Source organism: Euphorbia lathyris, chromosome 9, assembly GCF_963576675.1.
Source record: "Euphorbia lathyris chromosome 9, ddEupLath1.1, whole genome shotgun sequence".
Lineage (NCBI taxonomy): Eukaryota > Viridiplantae > Streptophyta > Magnoliopsida > Malpighiales > Euphorbiaceae > Euphorbia > Euphorbia lathyris.
This window is the reverse complement of record NC_088918.1, coordinates 79,794,670-79,814,610: the sequence shown is the minus strand read 5'-3', so window position 1 is coordinate 79,814,610 and position 19,941 is coordinate 79,794,670. Positions and strand designations below refer to the sequence as shown.

The 19,941-nt window shown below is 33.6% G+C and overlaps 1 protein-coding gene across 1 annotated transcript; it reads right to left on the bottom strand.

Annotated features, from left to right (window-relative positions):
- Window positions 1-1,952: 1,952 nt before the first annotated feature.
- LOC136205549 (probable aldo-keto reductase 2) lies at window positions 1,953-9,029 on the bottom strand. The gene is made up of 5 exons (XM_065996193.1): window positions 8,727-9,029; window positions 8,444-8,644; window positions 4,191-4,363; window positions 3,808-3,910; window positions 1,953-2,854 (listed from the first exon to the last, which is right to left on the bottom strand). Exons 1-5 carry the CDS (start codon window positions 8,943-8,945, stop codon window positions 2,516-2,518), a joined length of 1,035 nt encoding a protein of 344 aa, XP_065852265.1. The 5' UTR covers window positions 8,946-9,029; the 3' UTR covers window positions 1,953-2,515.
- Between the last annotated feature and the right edge of the window lie 10,912 nt (window positions 9,030-19,941).

The following is a 19,941-nucleotide window of genomic DNA, read 5'->3' as shown; positions in this document are numbered from 1 at the left end:
TCACTTGACCATACTATTAGATTACACAACAGTATTTATATGGACTTTAATAACCTAACTCATCGTTATATTTAGCCTATTAAATCTAAGTTTTACGATATTTTAAAATTTAAAGTGAAAAAAATAATTAATTAAATAAAGGGTAAAATCTAAAAAAAACTATGCGCTTTCATGTTTTGTCAAACAGTGAAATTCTTTTTTTTTTTTCAAACGAGGATTGTAGTTTTTTTTTTTTGCGACTCGAGGTTTTCATTTTATTAAAAAAAAGAACTTCAAAAATAAAATGACTATTAACGATCTTAAAATTGAAAAATTCAAAGACTTGATAATATTCTAAACAAATTTAATTTTTTAACTTTTTAATTTCGAGGACATTTAAGTATTGTTTGGTGATGAGAGAGAAAATTAATATTTAGAGAGAGAGAGTTCCGAAAATGATAAATTTGGAAAAAAAGAAATTTGGTTCCATAATATGTGGTACTAACCAACTTATTTTTTATATATATTTTTTTTTATTTTGAATTTGTTAACAGTTATTTTTAGTGTTAAACTAAAAAAATTATCATTTTTAGCTAAATAAAAACCTCTCGTTTGAAAAAAAAAAATAATCCACAGATATATGTTTAACAAAATATGAAAGCACAAATGATTTTTCGGACTTTACCTTTAAATAAACTATAATTTCTAAGGGTTGGCGCAGTTCAGTTTAATTAAGAAATATCAAGAATTGCAGCCATTTAGAAATTCTTGTACAAACTTCAAATTCTACAACCATTTACAGCCAAAAAGATAATGGATGCTGAAGAAATATAAGAAAATGGTGGCATAGACAAATAAATAATTAAACAGATAAAGTACGTCTATGATTTTTTTTGGAAAGTATTAATTTAGGCTCCACGTACAAAATAACACGAATATATGCTTAACGTTTAAAAGAGTATCAATTTAGACCTCAAGAAATGATTGGACACGTTATTCTTATTACTCCGTTGAGTTCCGATTTCTCCCTCCACGTACAATTGACAGAACTTAACGGAGTAATATCAATGATGTATCTCGTTCTCTTATCAAGGCCTGAATTGGTATCTCTTTTTAAACGTGAAGCTTATATTGGTGTTATTTTATACGTGGAGCCTAAATTGATACTTCCCCAAAAACCATAAGTATATTTTGGTACCTTATCCCATAATTAAATAACCCATGCGTTTTTGAATTGCAGTGGATCGTATTGTGATTTTTTTTATTGAAGTAAAATAAAATAGATTTTTAGGTAAATTTTCTTACACCCCAAATTGGAGGGGAAACCTAATACTGGTCCTTTTTTTTTCTAAAATTACCCTTTGTCTTTTATTTTATTTATATAAATGAGAGAATATAAAAGTAATTTGATATAATTAGATTATTAAATCATCACTTACCTTACCTTAAATCCAAACACAACAAGTTATTTTATATACCTTACTTACTTTACATTACCTTACTTTTATTACACTCCATCCATCCAAACAAGATCTAAGTTGAAATACAAAACTACATTAGGAATTAAATATAGGCAATTTTTTTTTTTTTTTTTGAGAAAAATGCTTGTAATTTTATTAAGTGAAGAAAAGTAGAACACAATAAGCAAAATGTAAGAAATAAAACATCACATGATTACAGACTAAAATAAATATAATATCCACGAAAAGATGAAAATGACTGCGAAGCAAAAAGAATCCATAAAAAACATAAAACACAAAACAAAATATATTTCTCGTAAATCCAAATCTGTAGAAAGACATATGCAATCCAAACTTCATCTTGTATGCCATTCCGAACATTCGGATGTGGATCATTTTTTTGTTGCAACCACGTAGATATATTGATCTACGGATAAGATAAACAATTTCCGCACTTGCTAAATCCAAAAAAAAAAACATAAACGACAGAATAATAGAGAGTAGATACAATCAGACGGATAAAGAGTTCCAATGAAATATATGAACACATGCTAAAAAATAAATAAAAATATATACAGAAATCCAACCCGGTGTGAGGAAGAAGGAAGATCCTTCGTCCTCCTCAAAATAGATCAACAAAATAGAAAGATTGACTGAAAAAAAAATAAAATAAGAAAAAGGAACAAAAAAAAGTTTGTCAAACGTTGCAAGGACATTGTTTTTGTTTTGTTATAATTTTAGGATACCAAAATATGCTTATGGGTTTTAGGGAAATATCAGTTTAGACTCACGTACAAAATAGCACCAATATGGACTTAACTTTTAAAAATTAGTACCAATTTAGGGCTTGATAACGAAACGAGACACGTCATTGATATTACTCTGTTAATATCTATCAATTGTACATGGAGGGAGAAATCATAACTTAACGTAGTAATAGGAATGACGTGTCCAATCTGTTCTCAAGACCTAACCGTTAAGTCTATATTGATGCTATTTTATACGTGAAATCTAAATTAATACTTCCCAAAAAACCATATGCTTATTTTGGTATCGATAATAGTTACTCAAGCAAATTATAGAGCTTTCCATGAAGCAAGTGGAGGGGTATCTGCTTCTTTGTATGTAGCCATGGTGCCCATATACCTATCACCTTTTACACTATCTGCTGAAGCAATGGATTCAAGCTCAGCCATGTCTTCTGATGTAAGTTTCACAGACAAAGCTCCGATGTTCTGGTCTAAATTTTCGATTTTAGTAGTTCCCGGAATGGGACATACATCATCTCCTTGGTGATGGACCCATGCCAAGGCTAGCTGCGAAGGACTGCATTGCTTTCTTGCTGCAATTTCATTAACCCTCTCGAAAATGTATTTGTTATGCTCCAGGTTTTCTGTTTGGAACCTAGGAAGATGCTGCCATAAGATAAATAACCCGTCTCAGAACCACAGGAATGAATGACGGCATAACAACAAAAACTAGTAACTTTATATTCTGCAGGATAAGATGCAAAAATACAGGAGCAATTTTACTCCTAATGTCTAAAAATGGTGCAATTTTACTCCTAACGTTGGTACCCAAGAACAATTTTACTCATAAAGTTGTCAAGTTGGGTCAATTTCAGAAATAATTCATCAAACTGGCTACTTGGTCATGAATATTGTAATCTATACTTTACACGTGAGTCATTTTATCACTCACAGATCATAATATATGATTAGACGTAAAAAAAAAAAATAATAATAAAAAAGTACTGTCTATTGTATGAGTTGGAGAAAAAAATTCAAAATATTTCGCCGAATTTATAAATATTGATCTCCAATTCTATAATTAAATCACAAAAAAAATTGCTCTTAGTTGTAATGTTTGGGTATTTTTGCCCCTTATCCTATTCTGCAATTTAATGCGAGCAACAGGATCAGCTCTTTGTAAAAGGTATTTGTTATGCTCCAGGTTTTCTAATTGGAACCTAGGTAGATACTGCCATAAGATTAGATTAGATAAATAACCCATCTCAGAACCACAGGAATGAATGACGGCTTAACAAAAAACTACGAGTGGCAATTTCTGATACGAAAACACAATTTATAAAAACAACCTGACTGACACGACATGGTTGACACGAAAATCATTTTTCTAGCATTTATAACATATAAAACCATATTAAACAAAACTCAATTTTACCCTCACGTCTAAAATGGTGCAATTTTACCCTATTGTTGGCACCCAATAGCAATTTTACTCTTAATGTTGACAAGTTAGGTCAATTTCAGAAATAATTCATCAAAATGTCTACTCGATCATGAATCTTGTCATCTATACTTCACATATATGTAGACGTGAAATTTTTTTTTGATCAGTTACCAACCTTTCTAAAGTCACCCTCTGTTAGAGTTTCAATCAGCTTAGGCCCTGAGGAAAAGAATCCCCGTCCTAGAGGACTGTATGCAACAATGCCAATACCAAGTTCTCTGCAGATTAGAACAACAATAAAAGAATTAATGGAGAAATAAAGTATGGGTATGTCATGCTTTAAATAAGCATTCACGTCTCGATGCTTTCTATGGTTACTTTGTTTTTAATAAAACAAGCATTATTTTATTTGTTTTCACCATTGGATTAATTTTACACTCTTTTCCATCATGCTTACTTTGTTAAGTAAGCATTGCTTCTATTTTTTTTTTCTTTATTTCATTTTAAACTTTCACAAAAAAAAAAAAAAAAAAAAAAATCATTAATGTGTCAACGTACCTGCAAGTTGGAACAATCTCTTCCTCAACATCTCTTGACCACAAGGACCACTCCAACTGCACAGCCGTTATTGGATGAACCGCATGAGCACGTCTTATTGTGGAAGCTGAGGCCTCAGATAGACCGATATACTTTATTTTACCTTCTTCAACTAGTTTCTTCAGTTCCCCAATCTTGCAGGACCAAAATACAAAGAATAAATAATAGCAATTCAACATTTTCAAAACTCAATAACAACGAAATTTCAATTGTACAGTTAGATATGAAAGCTCACAGCAGTGGTAACAGTGTTTTCATTAGAGGTGTAAACAAGCCTTGGTAGTTCGTAAACTATTCGAGTTCGGCTGCTCAATAGGATTCAACTCGAGTTCGGGATCGGCTCGAGTACTAACGAGCTAAGTCCGAGGTTCCTCAGATTCGACTCGAAAACTCGCGAGCAGGCTCGATTATTTTTAATTACTATATATATTTCATTATATATAAAATATATTTTATTGCTTATTATTAGTTTTCTTTATAATTCACAACTCAAGTAAAATTTAACACATAAAAAAATGACAAAAAATCTTAAGACATTTGAATATTTAGCCAGACAATTAGGTTCTGATAATGAACAAAATACATTACAAACTTTAATATATATTTTATTGTTTGAAATTTTTCTCAGAGTTTGTGTTTTTTGACCAGATCATCTACTGTTCTGAAATCTCGACAATAACATGATTGCTTTTCTTTATAAATATTTTAAACTCGTATGGAGTATCTTATAAGGCTTTTTTTGTTTTCTATGATATTTATTCTATGCATGTACAATGAATTTGATTAAAGCTCGATAAAAGCTCGGCTGGGTCAAAGCTCGGCTCGGTCAAAGCTTGGTTCGAGAGGGCTCAACTCGAGATACTAATGAGCCAATATCGAGTCTACCAAGAGTTCGGCTCGTTTACACCCCTAGTCCCCACTAAAAGAGGAAATACTACTCGCAAGATCCTATTGCCATGGCATAAAGGTCTAATTACACAAACGGGTGAGGACATCCTGTCTGGATCCTCTACTCAACCCTGGCCTGGTGGATGCTCTCGTTAATGGAGGAAGAATCATTGGACGAATCAAAGTACTTAAAGGGAGAATGAACCCTTGGAGAAGGTTAGGCAGGCGAATCCTTGGTAGGCGTATCCACTGGAATTACTTCCTCACCAAGCGAGTTTTAGTATTACTTCCTTACCAAGGAGACAAGTAGCACACCTCGTCCTAATTACTATCTCAGCCATTCAATCCTATTTGCAATCCACTTACCTACACTTACCCACTTTACCCCAACTTTTATTTATTGCTTCTTTCTTGTTGGTAGCCTAGTAAGGGCATTTTAAGTCTTTAGTCTTTCTTTAGGGGAAGTATTTAACCCCCAATGTTTATAAGGATGCATCAACTTTTTATGAATCGAACAATATTTCTCTTTAAGAATAAGGTTTTTATGTCCATATCTTGGGATTAACTCCTACTAATTTAGTTAGTGAAGAAACTCTTTGTTGATTTACGATCAAAATCATCACGTTCGTCTTTAATCTGTATCAGTTGGTATCAGAGTCAATCATTTCCTGACCCGAAATGGTTCAACCAAGGCAACCTCAAGACTCCATACAAGCTACCGACCGGAAGTTTGAAGAAATGAGGGAGTTTATCGCAGAACGGAACCAAGCTCATATCGAACGACAGAGACAAACAGAAAAGCAACTCAGAAAAATGTCCATGGAAAGTTTCAAGCTCGAAGTGTTAACCATGATGCAACCACCTGCCGGAGGTCCTAACCGGAGGGGGAAGATATTCCAAAGCCCCAACCACGAAGACAATCCACATCACCACATTCGCCTCCATTATGGAACCATATTTTTTATTTTTCAAAATCATCATTTTTTGAGTTTTCTCTTTCTAAATATTAACGTTCTCTCTCATAAAAAAAAACAATACCTAAATGACCTCAAACCTAAAAAGTTGAAGAGTTAAAAGTTGCTTAAAATATCATTTAACTTTTGAAATTTTTTATTTTGAGGTTGTTATCGGCCAAATTCTGATAAAGTTAACCCAAATATAAAATTTTGCAAATCACAGGATTACGTTTGCAAAAAAATACCACAAGTATTCATCTGCAAATCGACAAAACCACATAGCATCTATATGTAATTAACCTATGTATGCTATCCTATTACACATACTGTTAAGGCTTAATATATCATTTGCCCCCTGAACTTTCAAAGTGTCTCGACAGCTCCCTGAACTTGCATAAAATGTTTAGTTAGCCTCTTGAATTTGCGTAAAATGTAATCAATTAATCATTCGGTTGTAAAAAGTAAGTCAAATGCGGAAGATATATTACACGTGCCTTAGAATGTTGTTACATACTTCACAAAATAGATTAAAACGTGTTAAAAAAGAATTTCTTACTTATTCAATTATAAAACATTTTCTTCTCTAAGATGCATGCAACATATCTTCCGCATTTGACTTACTTTTTTACAACCGAATGATTAATTGATTACATTTTACGCAAGTTCAGGGAGCTAACTGAACATTTTATGCAAGTTCAGGGGGCTGTCGAGACACTTTAAAAGTTTAGGAGGCCAATCAACTATTTTGGACAAGTTCAGGGGGGCAAATAATGTATTAAGCCTACTGTTAACTAGTAGTAACTTTCTTCAAGTGAATACCAATCGAAATTATTGATGAATTGTCAACATTTGTCAAAAGAAGTCCCTTTTTTATTTAGATTTTGCTGCATTGCGCTAGATTTTCTACCATTGTTGGCTTTATATTGTTCGCTACCGACAATGTTGGTTCAAAAATTGAACCTTATTTTACCAAGTCCAAGTAAAAAAAAAAAAACCTAAACAATACGCCAACTTATTAATTTTGGTTATTTTGTCTCCTAAATTTACAACTATTTAAAAGTTGTATTAGCAATCCCCTCTTTTCATAATAAAAAGATTGTACACTACTAAAACAAGCTGCAAATCAGGTTAGTATAAACAGTACACAAGTTCTCTTAATCAACATATGGCTTTAACTCCTTCTAAATCCTCTAAATATATGCAGGCTGGTTCCAATTCTTCCATGAACACCTGTACTAATGTTGGAACTTCATCTTGTTTCCGTTATTATGAAAAGAGAGGGTTGCTAATACAACTTTTAAATAGTTGAGGGAGCAAGTAGGTTGTCCCGTAAGTTCAAAGGAGCAAAATGACCAAAATTGATAAGTTAAGGAGACTGCGCCTATGGTTTAGGCACAAAAAAAAAAGTGTTCATGATTCTCAAAATTTAGTTGAGATAATTTAGGGTTAAGGTGCAAAAATACCCCTAACATTTTGGGTGAGGAGCAATTTTACCTCTAATATCTAAAATAGTGCAATTTCATCTATAACATTGGAAGCTAATAGCAATTTTACCCCTAACATTATAAATCGGGTCAATTTGAAAAATAATTTATCAAACTGTCTTCTCAGTCATGAATCTGGTCATCTACACTTCACACGTATGTCATTTTATCAGTAACAAATCACAAACATATGTTGGGACGTAAAAAATTAAAAAAATATACTGCCTTATGTATGAATTAGACAAAAAAAAATTCAAAAAATTGATCGAATTTATAAATATTAATATCCATTTCTATTGTTAAATTAAAAAAAACATAATTTTTTTTAGAACAAATTGATATGCAATTGGTGTAAAATAAAAAACAAAAATATATATGTTTTATAATAATATCTGAAATTGAGTCAAATTATAAACTTTAGCCCTTGTTTGGGAGGAGGTTAATGGGAGTAAATGGAAGTAATGGAAGGTTAAGTATTGAGTTAATCTTGTTTGGGAGTTATTTTTTTTAGAGTAAATGGAGGTTAACGGGGTTAAATGTTTACTTCCTCTAACCTCCAAACTCTAACCTCCAAATTGGGGATTAATGGGAGTAACGTAAACTTTTTTAAAATTTCTTGTCTCTGCAGAGTAAATTTAACCTTCCTTACTCTCCATATTTAAACTCCCAAACAAGGTTAAACATTTAACCTCATTTACATCCTATAAACTCCCTATAAACTCCCAAACAAAGTTAAGTGTTAACTTTCCATTCCATCACTTCCCTTCCCTTCCCATTACCTCCTTTATTGTTACCATATTTTTGCGCCTTAACAACATAATTTATAAACAACTCAGCATAGACAAACAAATGGCAGAAACGACATGAGAAAGAGAGAAGATCAAACCGTGAGTTCAATCGGAATGGAGGTGTCAATCCGATGCTGATAGTAAAGATCAATACAGTCAACTTGAAGTCGTTTCAAGCTATCTTCACAAGCAGATCTAACATACTCAGGATCACCTCTAATCGCTCTCTTCCCATCCTTAAAGCTTATCCCAAATTTCGTAGCCAATTCCACTCTCTCTATCATCCCTCCTTTTAGCGCCTGTATAAAAAATTCAATCCAAACCCTAATTCAAAATTTCCCCAATTAAACAAAAGACAAAACCGAGAATCGAGAATCGAACCTTGCCGAGAAGAATTTCATTAGTATGAGGACCATAGACGTCGGAGGTGTCAAGAAAAGTGATGCCGGAGTTAATGGCATGGTGGATGAGAGTTATCATATCGGAATCGGGCTTTGGGGGTCCGTAGAAAGCAGACATGCCCATACATCCGAGTCCCTGTGCAGATACTTCTAGACCTTGAGATCCCAATTGTATTCTTTTGACTGTTACTCCTGCCATACTCGGAGAAAATTGAAGTTGGTTTGAAAAATTTGAATTTGGTGAAGCTGAACAGTGATGCTCTCCAATTTGTCATTATATATATACATAAGCAAAAAGCGCAGATCTACAATGTTGACGCAAGGGCGTATGTAATACTCATAATTTATCCTTCGCCTTGTCGGACGTGAGAGCTATGCATTTTTTGTTGGGCTAAATTTCAAATAAAACCGGTTAGTGGTTTCACTAATTTTCATATAAAGAATCATAGTTTATTGTCTGAGGTTTTACATTTGGATTAATGCTATTAAAGTCATCTTTAACAATTTGAAAATAAAAATTTTCAAAAATTAAAGTTATTCAATGTTATATTCATATTTTCTGTGGAACTACATTTTCGATTTTCAAAAATCATATTTTTTGAAACTTTCCCTCTCTAAACATTAACTTTCTCTCTTTTTACCAAATTTCATCTAAATAATCTCGAAATAAAAAAGTTGAATAATTAAAGTTTCTTAGAATATTAGTAGTTCTTAAAATATGTCATTTTTGAAGTCGTCAATGGTGATTTTAATAGTGTCAATCGAAAAAAGTCCTTATCTTGCTAAAGTTGAAAACCTCAATACTCGTTTTGATAAAAAAAAATAAACCATAGTCCTTTATCTGAAAATTAGTGAAACCACAAAGGTTTTATTTGAAATTTACCTTTTTTTTAAGTATTTATGGGTAGTTGAAAAGCATTGACCAAGTTGTGGACGTTTGATTTGACTAGCTAATCGTATAAACCTGTTTGATAAAACTCAATATTATTAAGTTCGGATCGGGAACCGGTAAGAAATCTCAATATTATTAAGTTCGGATCGGGAACCGGTAAGAAATCCAATCCAAGCTTAACTGACTCGATAAATATTAAAAAATCTGGTGTGAACCAGAGTTGAACCGACGACCGAAAGTTGAACTGGGAATTGGTACAACTTCGATTCAATACCATTGCTTAAGAAATCTATAAACAATAACCATAAAAAGGCCTCCAAAATCAGAAAATTCTTAACTTATTCGTTGGAAGAGCAGAGAGAAATAGAAAGGGGAGAGATTTAAGGAATTGAGCACCTTTAACAGTCACACATTGCTTGGAAATGATAAACATTCACCCTTGAGCGAAAAGAATTAAAAAGGCACAGAAATAGAAAATGATCATGCCTTGAGAGATCACCTTGTGAGGTTCTATAAATTGATCCCACACTTTCAAGGAAGGATTGGTTGTATAACGTTTTTACTTTTAAGAAAGTCAAATCATTTAGAACAGGTTTGAAATGAGTCTTAAGTCTTTTATCAATAGAAATTGCTTACACAAGTAAGGATTAAGGAATGTCGAGTGAAATCAGCCCTATTTTCTAAATTGCATTGTTTTGAATGTCTGAGATTTGATTTCCTCTTGATCCGGAGACTTGCTTGAGGAGAAGCAAAGTTTAAAGTGTGGAGAAGTTGTTAAGGCCATTTTATATAGAGTTTTTAGGTATGATTCTGGCCCTATTTGTATGTACATATGTCTATTTATGTTGTTTTCTCTCCAGTATACGCTTGATGTGCGCTTTGAGATGTTTTAGGTGTAATTGAGCAAGAAACGGGCTAATTCTAATCATTCTACTCTATGAGCACAACTTGGACTCAACGAGTTACTTTGGCTCCTCGACGAGTCATTCAACTCGTCCAAACCAAACAATTCAAGGCGTGGTCAATGAAGAGAGAGATTGGTCAAGCAACACCTACTCAACGAGTTCAACCTACAACTTGACGAGTAGCATGAGCAGTTCGACGAGTCTATCAACTCGACCAAATCATAGATTGCCAAAGCTCAAAGTCAACTAACCACAAGTGGAAGTCAAGGCCGAAAACTCCACCTACTCGATGAGTTAGTCCATTAACACGATGAGTAGGCCTACGAAACACGCCTCAACCCTAACTATAGTCATTGATTTCAGCTACAAGTGAAACACTTTGAGACACTTTCAGAGGCATATAGAAGACCTAATAGACAGTTACCACTATAAATAGAGGCTAGAATCTGTGTATTAGGGAGACCCTTTTAATTAGCTTTCAATTTATGTTCAGTTTATTTACTTTCAAGTTATTTATATTTCAATTTAGTTTTCATTGTTCGTGACAATTGATCTTAATACAATTTTGTTGTTCATCTCATTCTGTCAATAACGTTTATCTTTGGATACCTCTTCGTTGAAATTGGAAAAGTATTTGGTAAACATGAGCTCATTTTGCCTACATCTCTTCCCCATTCTGTTCTTTAGTTCAACCATGAACTAAACCACCTTTGGCTGAGATTAAGGTGGGCTATCTTTAACAAATATGGTTTAAATCAAATGATTGTTTAAACATGTGTTGTTAAAAGAAGCAAACCAGATGATTCCTCTACTGCATCTAAACCGAATGTTTCACTTTCACAAGAGATACATACAGTAAAACCTCTATAAATGCATATCGTTGGGACCGGAAAAAAATATTCATTAAGCGAGATTATTTATTTATCGATAAATGAATAAATTATTCATTTATCGATAAATTAATAAATTATTCATTTATCGATAAATATTCATTAGATATGTAATTATCTTGTTTAGAAAATATATTATTTGATTGATTTGTAATTATCACATTAGCATAATTACAAATCAATCAAATAATTATAGACACAATTATATGTCTTGTTTTTTTTGTAAACTCTTGGGTATTTATATTGATCAATATATATATATATTGTATGTAATTTAATAATTATTACTTTATATTTTCATTGGACCCTTAAGGATTTAAATATTTTTTATTACTTAATGTATTTAGCGAGGTTATTACTTTAGTCCTTTGGCCCAAGTCGGGACCGGAAGAATTTATTATATAATCGAGGTTATTACTTTATCGAATATTCATTTATCGAGGTTTAACTGTATCATGTCTCCTCCAATAGTACAAGATATTGTGTCACCTCCACCTCCCGCTTCTTCCCTATGGTTAGTACACTAACTCATTCAACACTTGGAGTCTCAGCTGCCCCCATCCGTCAGCATAACATGCAACTCCATCAATCAACACTACATTTTAGAGGCAGATTTGAGCCTCTTCTTGCCACTCATCCCAGTGGCATAGTTGATCCCGCATGTTTCAGCAAGACCAATAAGCTCTCAGAATGGAACATAATCCAATAGTGAGCAGCTTCAAATCCATCTTTCACATGGATTATAATACAATCCAACAACTATTATAATTTGCTCTACCATAAAACTCATTCAATTTCTTAGAAATAAAAAGCTCAAACTTATCTCTATATAAACACATAAACTTTGCACATTTTTTCATTTCCTCAATAAAATCAAGTATCATTTCATATTTCTCCATTTATTTTAGATAGTTAGTGTTAAAATTATTTTCCATAGAACTTCGAATCTATGGAATATGAAGAAAAAAGAAGATCCCAATGTTAGAGATATTTACATCATTGGAATTGAGAGTCTTGGAACATAACAACTAAAAATCCTAAATCCTTCAAACATAACAACTCGTTGAGTATCCTTCTGTTGAAGGTTTTGAGTATTCCTTCATTCGAAGAGGTGGGTCAGCTTGTTGTTCTTCTTCGTCCATATTGTCTCCTTACTGCTCCTCTCTGTTCTCTGGTTGTTCAAGTGGTTGTTCCGCTAGTTGCCTTTTAGCTTCAGGATCTTGTTCTATTATTGGCTGATTTAGTTCAGTAAGCCTTTGCCTTGTTCCCACTCTTCGGGCTGCGTTTCGTTGTCTGATGGTTGCTTCAATCTCAGGATCAAATGGAATGAGTGGTGCTCCTGCTCTTCGCATACGCTGTGAATAAGTGATTAGAATAAGTAGAATACTGCACACTTAAACAAACAGGTTAAAATCAACTGGTTTACTTGAAAGTAATGTATTTTTCTTTTCTATCCCCGACAACAGCGTCAAAAACTTGTATCCAAATAAATGAGACAAAAAAATAAATGATCAGTGACTTAATATATCCAAATAAAAGATTAAGAACTTAATGAAACATAAAACGAAGGCTTAGTACATCATTTGCCTCCTGAATTTGTCCAAGAAGCTTGATTGACCCTCTGAACTTTCAAAGTGTCCCGATAGCCCCTCAACTTGTAGAAAATGTTCAATTAGCCCCCCCTGAACTTGCACAAAATGTAATCAATTGATCACTAGGTTGCAAAAAAAGTAAGTTAAATGGGGAAGATGTATTACACGCGTCTTAAAAAAAAGTAAAACGACAAAAATCGGGATATTCGCTTCTAATATTAAAGAAGACAAGTTTTATAGTTCAGCAAGTAATAACTTCATTTTTAATCTGTTTTTGAATTATGTGATAACACTCTAAGATGCGTGTAATACATTTTCCGCATTTAACTTACTTTTTTTGGTAACCGAGTGATCAATTGATTACATTTTATGCAAGTTCTAGGGGCTAACTAAACATTTTATACAAGTTCAGGGGGCCAATCAAGCTTTTTGGATAACTTCAGGAGGCAAATGATGTATTAAGCCTAAAATGAAAGACGATGTGCTATGCCATGAGAGTCATGCAATTAACGGGAGAAAAACTGGTAAATTACATCTATGACCACTAAAGTTTACTCATTTTAATATTGTGATCACTGAACTTTAATTCTTAACAGTAATTAATTATGAAATTGCTCCAAATCCTATAAACTTTCATAATTTAGACCGAATTATATAATTAATTATGAAATTGGCCCAAATTAAAATATAGGTGGAACAATACCCTAATGTAATAAATTATAAAACTTTATTTTCTAACTCGGACCATTTTTTTTTTCTTAAATAAGTCTTACATATTTGAATTTTTTTAAAAACTTATTTACAATTATGTCGAGCAATATTTTTGAAGTATATTAAACAAAATAAATCATTATTTTTAATATATTTTATAAATTATATGATTTATGAATTGAGGTTTAGATTTTTTAAATTAGGATATAAAATTACACTTTATTTGTGATATATAGAAAAAAGTGATATATTAAGAATTACTTTTGGTAGTATTATTTAATTGTCATTTTTTTAAGGAATTATGATTTTCAAAATGATGAGGGCATCCGTCCTCCGAATGCGGACTCGGAACCAAAAGACGATACCCGGAGAGAATTAGCCGAGGGAGATGAGATCAAGTGTGAAAAGCCGAGCACGCGGAGCGCACGTAAGGGGGCGTGGAGCGTGAAGAATCCAATATCAGGGAAACAGCCCAGCGGGTCATGTACGCGGGGCGTGCCCTCCGAGGTGCGGAGCGTGGAATTGGGCTTCGAAGAGAGTTCCGTCCAGGAGGTAAAGGACGTGGGGCGTACTGTCGGGGACGCCACGCGTGTGACTGCCCAATGAGAGCCACTAAGCCCAGTATATGTTTTGCATCCCATACCCGTCCCATTTAATTCACGGGAACCCACGCGTACCCTTACCCGTTAAAAATCAATAAATAAAACAAAAAATATTACAAATTTAACAAATATAAATTTAATAAATCATCCATCTAGAAATTGAACAAATTAAACCTTAATCAATAAAATAAAGTAGCTTAATGGTATCACTTAATGGTCGAAAAATAAAAAGTTGGTATTCAAATCTCACATCTTACATCTAAAACGCTATAATATTTTTTAATATATAAAAAAATTATGACGGGTAACGGGTACCGGGTACCCTAGGGGGTCTTTCCATACCCGTCCCATTACCCTAACGGGTAATGATTTTGATCCCATACCCGTCCCATACCCTTTTATACAGGGTACGGGTAGTCCCATTAGGGTCGGGTAGTACCGGGTACCCGTGTATAGAGTACTCGTTGCCATCCCTAGAATCAGGTTACGCAGGGCATACCAGAGTTGAGGAATACTTCCTCCCTAAGTTCTTCTTGTTAGGAACAATATATGCCACCTTCTATTTACTATTTTGCCACTCAACTATTTACCACCTTGCCATTTAACTTAATTACCCCATTATCTTTCTTTATGTAATTCCTACCTTACCCCTATGGTTCCTTAGTTGTTGGTAACCCTAGAGGGGGCCTTTAGTCTTTTGTCTTTTATTTGGGAGGAGTATATATTTGTTGGGGTTTAGTGTCCTATAGACAATTGTTCTAGGATACAAACTTAATGTAAATGAAGTGTTTTTTATATCATTTGTTTTAATGAGATATATGTTTTATAACTATATAAAGGCAATCCCTTTTACGAACTAAATAAAGTCTAATAAAAGGAAATCAGTAAGTTTGTTTAAAGTGATCATAAAGTGTTCATACAAGCATGAAGTGAGACTAAACTTTATGATAAACTAATAAATTTAAAACCACCCCAAGTCAAGTGATATGCCCAGGATTGACATATCACTGTTGAGACTTGCATGTAACAATGTCTTCTGTCCGACAGAAAGCTGATCTCACAAGCTTCATATATACAGATATCTGGACAGTTACGTGGATCTAATGAAAGGGAGTTCATTAGGATTGGGGATCCGATTTGAGATAACAGGATGGGTAGATTCATCCTTGTCATCTGTTCATCTCATTGGTATTAATAGGTATAACTAATCCTCAGACTCAAAGGAATGTTAATTGGTCATTCTGAATTACTGAATGTGAGACTTTGATCCTGTTGTAACACGATCCTTAACAGAGATGACTCTGGGGTGTGAACAGCAAAGGTTGGGTGTCACAGGAGGTAATTTCAGGATAGTTATACATTGGATTGAGCATTTATCACTCCCGATAAATGGGAGATACATCCAAGGATCGCTTGTGGAAGACTCGACTCTAAATCCTTGCAAGGTGATAGCTTAAGACTTGAAATACAGATTTCACTTAACCTATCTGTTTGAGTTGACTCGGCCTGTACAAGTAAAACGAACGTCTCGCTATATGTGACTTGACATCATCCATAGTCATAAGATTCAGTTCAAGGATGTAGTTGATAAAGGATCGAATTATACTGTAACTAATACGGAAAGGTTAACGACAGAATCAACCTGTCTTCTTATGGCTCTGGGGGAATGATTACGGACTTGCTAATCACATACTTTGTACATCATTCCGTTATGCAAAGATTAAATATAATTCTTTGAAAATTAATTTAATAGTTGCATACGGCCAGAAGTAATAGGAACCTAATGGGTCACACATAAGACTTGGAACCTAAAAGAGAGATAGATGTTAATTAATTAATGGAAGCACAATTGAGCCCAATAAGGCCCATGGACCATAAGGGGGGTCGAAATTCATGTATAATACATGAATGATTAATTTGATTTTAATCAATCCTAATTAGATTAGGATTATGAATTAAATTAATTAAAAGATAAATAAGTTATGAGTTTTAATTAGATTATAATACTCCTATTATTATCCAATAAAGTTATTATTATTATCCTTAATATATTAGATATATAATGAGATAATAATTAGGAATTCTATTCCGAATTGAATTCCTATTCAGTAACCTAATTCTATCTAACTAGGGATTAGATACAAGAGATTATAAATACCCCCTATATAGGAATTTCGGCAAACACAAGCCAAAATCCCTAGAGTGATTTTCGAAATCCACTATAGTGCAAGAGAGAGAATTTTCGACCCCCAGTTCGAGGACGAGATTTTCTACGGCTTGCTTCCGATCAATTGATTTCATTTATTTCTTTTATCCTTGATCTTGTGTTGATTAATTAGAGGCAATCTACTTTGGTTGCTATTCAACGGTTGATTCTAACTTAATCTTCCTGTGTTTTATTTTGTGCTTGGGAACTCGGAGAAGAGTTGTGGGCACTTCATTAACAACGGTAGATTGATCATCAAAAGGTAATTCTTCTTATCCCTCTTTATATGAAATAACGATTAACGGATCCTACGGTTAATGGAAATAGGTTAAAATTTTTATATTTCCGCTGCTATACCTTAGCCTAATTTCCAACAATATTCTCCTCATTTTGTAATGTTTCCCAACTTTTGATGAATATTGAATTTGAAACCTCCATTGAGCAAAGATATTATCCTTTTGGGTTTACTCAACCTTCTAGTTTAGCTAGAGAAGCTTGCATTCTTTGTGAGTTTAAGATTAAAACTCTCACGATTTCAATCTACATCACAAAAACATAGTGGTACGATTCATTTTTTAATTATAAGAAGGTTTCCTAGAAGAAGAAGAAGAAGGATCTGTTAACGCACTATAAATAGATAGATATGGCAAAACCTTAGGTACGTTAACATTATTACTTCACAGTATTCCATTGTCATCGACCCTTTTAAATCCTTGCTTATTTAGGCATCGGAGTAATTTCGCCGGACGTCGAGAACTCTCTGACTGTCCGTTTGGTCTTTCTTAGATGTGATTTGAAGAGGGACTTCAAGGATACTAACCTATTTGAGGGCTAATTTGTTCTAAATAAAGCAAGTTGAAAAGGTTAATTGTAACATTTTGGATTAATTGAAGTTTTTGTATAACTTGGGGGAGTGGTTATGTATTATGCCAAAATAAAATGAGTGAAATCATTTAAATAGAAGAAGAAAAATCTTAGAGCATCTCCAATAGAGGGTGCCCAAAAGAGTGTCAGTTGATGTGACATTATGTTTGATAACTTTTAAAGGGTGCCCACTATTAGAGAGATTGTGGGTGCTAAGGAAAGTTGCCAATTTTTAGCGACCTCTTGACTACCTTATTTATTATTTTTTAATATAAAATATAAATAATAAAATCTAAAGTCTTTTATTTTTAATATTTATAATAAAATAATAATTTATAGGACTATAATGACAACTTTTCAAGCAACCTTTGGAGCATTTTTTTAAGTAAAGGTTGTCAAAAGTGACGTGGGTGAAAAAAGAAATAAAATATTATATTTTGGGAGGCAAAATGCACTATTTGACCATTGATCTTTCTAAAATTTGTATGTTTGGCCCCTGATCTATTATGTGGTTACATTTAGCCCTTTACCTATTCCAATTAATTAAATCACACCCAACATAGATGGAAGTTAACTGAGATTGATTCTGTTATGTATAAATAATTTATTGTGGTATTAGTAAAAATTCTAAAATATTATTGAGGCTAAAAAGATATTTTACATCCAGGCCAGGATGAGTCATTGTCTTCTTCGCTATTGTCTTCTTCGCTTTCACCGTCGGTCCCGGCTTCTGCGATGGGCTATGAAATTTCTGGAAATCTACTTCTTCACTAACTTTTCCTACATTAAGCTCACATCTTTTCGTCTTTGGTAAGAAGAATCTGAGATTTTCCTCCTCGACACCATTGTTGATTTCTTCGCCTCCATGGACGTGCTCCTTACCATCGGAGAAGCTGATTTTATCACCATTTCATCCCCTAACTGATTATTAGTGTTATTGTCGCTGCAACAAATGACGACATTCGCCTTGCAGCCGCCGCCGTTGATGGGAAAGGAGGAATCGCGGAAGCTAGGAACGAAGCTGTTGCGGAATCGAAGAAGACGAAGAATGAACTTGGAATGTAAAATATAGGTTTTTGAGAATTAATCTCAGTTAACTTTCCATCCATTTGGATGTGATTTAACTAATTGGGATAGATGATGGGTCAAATGTGAACAAATAATAGATTAAAGACCGGATAGATCAAGAGCCAAACGGTACCTTTTACCTGTTTTGGGATTATGCGTTAAATTTTGACGCACTTTCAGTCACCCTTCCTGTCGTCGGAGATTCCCTTGTCGAAGCAGATCCCGATTTCTCTCTCTGAAACAGCAAAGTAAGCTCCTCCGTGAATCTCTTGATCGCCGATCTCTGCTATTGCTCGCCTTTCTTGAAGATGCAGACCGCTGCTGCTTTGAATCTCTCTTGGTCCCCGTCTTTCCCTCTTCTGAAGCCAAACAGGGTTCTTCTTAACCCTAGATTCCATGCTATTCAGGCCTCTTCCAAACGGCAGGATGTTAAAGTCGTTTTTCCTCGTCTATCGCGGTCTTCTCCTCCCTTGGTAGACAATGGAATCATCTGCCTCCTCTCTTTGCTGACAAATCTAAGTGCCTCACCAAGCATCAGGTTCGACCTTACTGGATAATTTTTTTTTAGACTAATTAATTTATTAGTCCTTGTATAGTAAAGTAACGTTATTTTTTTGTGAACTGTTTAGTGTTAACGTTTTTCTTGGTGAACTGTTTATTCTCTGCCTTTAGACTCTTAAGAAGATTCTATTAGTCAATTTGAATTTGCTTTCTTCTTTTTCTTTATTTTCCTTTCCTTTAAACTCTAATGCATCTGAAATCAACTTTGTCTGTTCTTTTTCTTGATTTTCTTCTTAATTGTTTCTTAAGCATTGTCTCTGTTCTTTTTCTTGTTCTCCATACAAATAGGTTCTTCTTCTAAATTGGATTTTCTCTGAAGTTTGAAGGTAACAGTAAAGGGTAATTTAATCATATCTGAAGTCATAAATGATAAAAAATCTAACAAACAGATGGAAGGACTAAACAGTACAGTTCACTGAGAAAAAAAGTTAGTGATTTGTTTTTGAAAATACAGGACTAAACAGTATGTTTTATCAAAATATAGGAACTAATAAATTAATTACCCCTTATTTCTATGTTGAATGTTAGATTGCCAAATTGGGCCCTTGTTTTTTTCATATTATAAATCAATCAAATTAGACCTAGAATGTATGTACATAATTTGAATGTGAATGCTAATTTCCACAGGACTTCTTGCTGAACTTTCGGTGTATTGTTGGGGCAGTGCTAGTTTTGCTTATCTGGAATTTCAATCACTACAAAAGACCTCAAATTAGCGTTGCTCGGATATTGGATTTCTTCTTCCCAAGCCGGTATGAAGGAGAAGAAGAGTACAAAAAGTTTGAAAAATGGATGATTACACATAGTACCTATAAAAATGCAAGACAGAAACTAAGAGGATACTCGAATTTTAAAGAGTACCTTAAATACATCGAAGATTCTAACAATGGTCCTCCCCAAGGGG

Excerpts from the sequence above, each read along its gene's own strand:
- LOC136205549 (XM_065996193.1), bottom strand. The coding sequence starts at position 8,945 with ATGGCAGGAGTAACAGTCAAAAGAATACAATTGGGATCTCAAGGTCTA. Across the intron at positions 3,911-4,190 it reads GAGATTGTTCCAACTTGCAG|AGAACTTGGTATTGGCATTG; the intron begins GTACGTTGACAC and ends TCTAATCTGCAG. Across the intron at positions 2,855-3,807 it reads CAGAGGGTGACTTTAGAAAG|CATCTTCCTAGGTTCCAAAC; the intron begins GTTGGTAACTGA and ends ATCTTATGGCAG.